At 40.6% G+C, this 4,354-nt stretch overlaps 1 protein-coding gene across 1 annotated transcript; it reads left to right on the forward strand.

Annotated features, from left to right (window-relative positions):
* Positions 1-233: 233 nt before the first annotated feature.
* On the forward strand, positions 234-2,852 carry snai2 (snail family zinc finger 2). The gene is made up of 3 exons (XM_060824351.1): positions 234-545; positions 843-1,430; positions 2,235-2,852. The coding sequence occupies exons 1-3, from the start codon at positions 467-469 to the stop codon at positions 2,414-2,416; spliced, it is 849 nt and encodes a 282-aa protein (XP_060680334.1). The 5' UTR covers positions 234-466; the 3' UTR covers positions 2,417-2,852.
* The last annotated feature ends 1,502 nt before the right edge of the window (positions 2,853-4,354 follow it).

The following is a 4,354-nucleotide window of genomic DNA, read 5'->3' on the forward strand; positions in this document are numbered from 1 at the left end:
CCTTTGACCCGAGACAAGGAATGCTCCACCCGGCGGGAGGGCGACAAGTCCCAGCAGGACCAACCGCGCCTGCGCCGTCTCCAGCACCTGTCGCTTTGCCCGAACTCGGGCGGCTCCACCAATCCCTGACCGACGCCCCACCTCAAGGCCCGTCATTGGTCAATCTGGGCGACAGATGCAAATCTATGCGCGTGCGCCCTGCTCTCCTCTGCACCTGACTATTTACAGCAGAAACTGTAGGAATGCGTTCGCAGTCTGCACTGCCTCCTGCAAGAGGAGCTTAGGCAGCACCCCTCACTTTACATCGGATATATTCTCAGCTGAGGAGGGGTGGGCGCAGGAGGCGGGAGAGACCTTTGCTTTAAAATCCTCCTCCACTTCAGGGTTATTGTAGAGAAAGCTGTCAACGCTCCACACACCCTTCGCCCCAACATCCCTCATCCTTTTCCCCCATCCACACCCCAAGATGCCGCGATCTTTTCTAGTCAAGAAACATTTTAGCACCAGCAAAAAACCAAATTATGGCGAACTGGACACGCAAACAGGTAAATTCTATGAACTTCCTACTGTGTAATTATAAAAGAGACATGGAAATTTGTGAGTTCTGGAGTTTGTTGCAACTTTCTGCTTTTGGCTGAGTGGTTTTTTGTCATTGAATGAAGCTGTAAGTTCTACTGTAAAATGCGTATGATCCCGAATATAGTTCGAAACCCTGGGTGGCAGCAAAGAGGTGAGATGGGTCAATTGAAGACGTATCCTACGAAACACGATTTAACTTTTGAGCTGTTTTATACTCTGGATGATTTGGGGTGTCTTATTTGCGTGTTTTATTTTGCTTGCAGTCATCATTTCTCCGTTCCTGTATGAGAGTTACCCAATGCCAGTCATTCCTCAGCCGGAGATCCTCAGTTCTGGGGCTTACAATCCAGTTAGTGTGTGGAGTGTTTGCTCTGGGCTCATCCCTTCTCCTGTCCCCAGTGACCCTGCACCTGCCTCGGAATACTCATCCGCTCACTCCTCGCCCCTCAGTAACGGGAGCCTATGTCCAGGGGGGCACCTCAGCCCTCAGCAGTCTAACTCAGATCGGTTGCACAGGGATCCCAATAGCTCGGAAAGTTCGATCAGCGACGAAGAGGAGAGGATTCACCCCAAAGTATCGGATGAACACGGCGTGGACGCCGAGAAGTTTCAGTGTAACTTGTGCAGCAAGGCGTATTCCACTTTCTCAGGACTGGCCAAACACAAGCAGCTACACTGCGACGCTCAAACTCGCAAATCCTTCAGCTGCAAATACTGTGAGAAGGAGTATGTCAGCTTGGGAGCATTGAAGATGCACATCCGGACCCACACGCTGCCGTGTGTTTGTAAAATCTGTGGCAAAGCATTCTCCAGACCATGGCTGTTGCAGGGGCATATCCGAACACACACTGGTAAGTACGCCCAAGCTTTAACGGAATTCTTTTTTTGCCCGATGAGGCGAACTACTTAGTTTATTTGCGTTAAAAAATCATAAAAGATTAAGCACCTTCCAATACATTATACCATTAGTAAAGCTTTTTGGCACTTTACCAGGTCAAATCGAAAGTTCCCTTCTAAAGTACAATAAATTCGTCTTGTATTTATTGCTTTCCCCTCTTAAAAATGAGAACATCAGTCGACGGCAAACGAAGAGAATCGAACTTATTTAAAGCTTGTGAGAACTTATTTTGAGACTGCACTTCGCGAGACAGTTGGGTAAACGTTAGCAGATTTGTACACACGCCTCTATTAAACCACCCTCAAGACACAACAGAACCCGTTGTTTAAATAGCAGAAGAAATGTTGTGTCTGCTGAGCCTGGGAGTCGTCTGCAGGTTGTACGGCCACTGCTATCTGTATGAAGTGATTGTCTGAGGGAAAAATATCAGAATTCATTGCGATGTTGACAGGACACGGGTCGGAATGCACCTGTTACCACTTTCATGTTTACCGCTTTGGTCTCTGTTCTTTCATTAATATTCAGATACTTAGTTGCGTTTTTATCTCAGTCATAACATTTTCAGTATGATAGTACGATTAAAATATTTTATACATATGCCAATTCTACAGACTCAAATCATCTTACCTAAAACTAAAATGCATTAACTGAATAATTTAAAATAACAAATTTGATTAACGGAATTGAATGTTTTCACTTTCATTTATATGATGTTTATTGACTAATGTAAACAAAATTGATATCCTTCTGTTTACAGGTGAAAAACCATTCTCTTGTCCTCACTGCAGCAGAGCATTTGCTGATCGATCGAACCTGAGGGCTCATCTACAAACTCATTCAGATGTGAAAAAATATCAATGCAAGAATTGTGCCAAAACCTTCTCCAGAATGTCTCTACTCCACAAACACGAAGAATCAGGATGTTGTGTTGCACACTGAGAAACGTGGAATGATACTAAGGCGAAAATTATAATTGTGTTTTCACATTCACAACCCAGCATCAACGGCTCTGTTCAATCAAGATTTTATTATTTTCAAATTGTTGAAGCAACTTTTTTTAAAAAAATTACCATTTGGTAAATATTTTGAAAAATAAAGACTTTGATTACAAATTTTCAAACTATGTACGGCATCATGGAATGCAAACGCAGTGTAAAATCCACTTTGTGCCTTCTGTCAATGCAGCTGCACATCATGATCTTATATAATGTAAATTCTCTATTTTTGTATTTGGATGCATTAGGTATGGGAGTGAACTAAATGCAGCAGTGCACCAAGACACTTAAATATGTGCAAGTTAAAAGCATATTTGTAACGACCTGCACTTTGATATGTTTGACTATGTATTTTCCAATCCACTTTTTTATAAACGTATTTGACTTTTTTTTATAATAAAACTTTTAAAATATATTACACTGCATCATCCGTGTACAAATGTCAAAGAATGGGATGTTAAGCGTCAGACAGACATGAATACACAAATGTTCATACAGGATGGATCTTGTTTCTGTGAAATCCTGGCGTTAATTACCATCTGTTTCACATCAAAGCTGTAAGCATTTGGATCAACTGACCAATGCACAGGACATGGCACAGGAAACAATTATTTTCCTGTTGAGGTGTCTGGCAAACTGAAGAGTCGTTTGAATTGTACTCTTTGAGAAGCATTTAACACGTAAACATCGTTAAATACTCCCAATCAAAATGAGACGTGTATCCCATCCATTATATTACCGATTGAAAGATATGCCTCCTATTATAGGCAGTAATTAGCCTGACCATCATCTGTGACTTCCTTTCTTGCCCATTTCGTTGTAGTTTCTCTCTTAGCAATATTTGCACAATTTCCTTGTTTGCAACTGATGACGTCCTATACCTTGTTGCATTATGTGCACAGTAATTGCCATAAATCACAACTTAAAATGGTTCACTAACACTGTAAATGTTCCTAAGACTCCTGGGAGAATCCAAGTAATTCAGCCTACTCACTTTGGATAAGCTCTATGATGTATTATAATGTACAACTTAATTGAAAAAGATAACTGGGCAGGTTAACTGGAACTATTTTCCAATTACAGTACAGGACCAACAGTCAATTTGCTTTGGATTATTCCTACCTAGTACACAATAAAGTAGATTCTTTTAGACTGCCACTGACTATAAACTAACATTTGAGGGATTAACGTTGCAGAAAAGTATTCCCTGTTTATATGTGGATTTGACAAGTATATAACTTTGTGAAGTAAACACACAGATGGTTTGTGAACCGGAAAAGTTCTAGTTGGCAAATATGGAGTAAGGGATTGAACATTATTTAGCGAGAATTGGTAAACCTCTACTTCAGAAAAAAAGTTACAGAACAGTCTGCGAATGCAGCAGAGAGTTTAATGTGATCATGAGCCATTCGATGATAACATTAATCGTCTGTTAATTTTGCACCTGATCACATTAAGTTGTTTTTAAATATGCAGATCCTATGCAAACATCTGATTACTTCAGAGTTGGTATTTTAGCTGTGGTCAAGATAGATGTTCTGTCTGATACTGAATTAATAACCTGCCAATTCACTTAACTGAGAATGTTTCATTTCAATCCGTCTGGCTGCTAACGCATCACACATTCCTTGTTTCTGAGGGAAGTTACCGCAAATTTAAACATCTAAACACAATAGCTTACAATTTTTAATATGATTCACGGTAAAGATTCCCACCTCAACCGCCCCCTCCAAAAAAACTTGTTACTAAATTGGCAATCTAATTATTAAATTCCGATCTTTTAACATGTGAAATAGCGACGCTTGTTTGCTTTAGATCGAAATCAGAAGTTCAAACAATGGGACTTGGTTTTTCTGGGAAAGAATGATTTTTTTTAAACTCA

This window comes from Hemiscyllium ocellatum, chromosome 4 (genome assembly GCF_020745735.1).
Source record: "Hemiscyllium ocellatum isolate sHemOce1 chromosome 4, sHemOce1.pat.X.cur, whole genome shotgun sequence".
NCBI lineage: Eukaryota > Metazoa > Chordata > Chondrichthyes > Orectolobiformes > Hemiscylliidae > Hemiscyllium > Hemiscyllium ocellatum.

What these genes read in the sequence shown, in the direction of transcription:
- snai2 (XM_060824351.1), top strand. Translation starts at nt 467, where the DNA reads ATGCCGCGATCTTTTCTAGTCAAGAAACATTTTAGCACCAGCAAAAAA. An exon ending in CGAACTGGACACGCAAACAG is followed by an intron (nt 546 to 842) that starts GTAAATTCTATG and finishes TTTTGCTTGCAG; the next exon opens with TCATCATTTCTCCGTTCCTG. An exon ending in GCATATCCGAACACACACTG is followed by an intron (nt 1,431 to 2,234) that starts GTAAGTACGCCC and finishes TTCTGTTTACAG; the next exon opens with GTGAAAAACCATTCTCTTGT.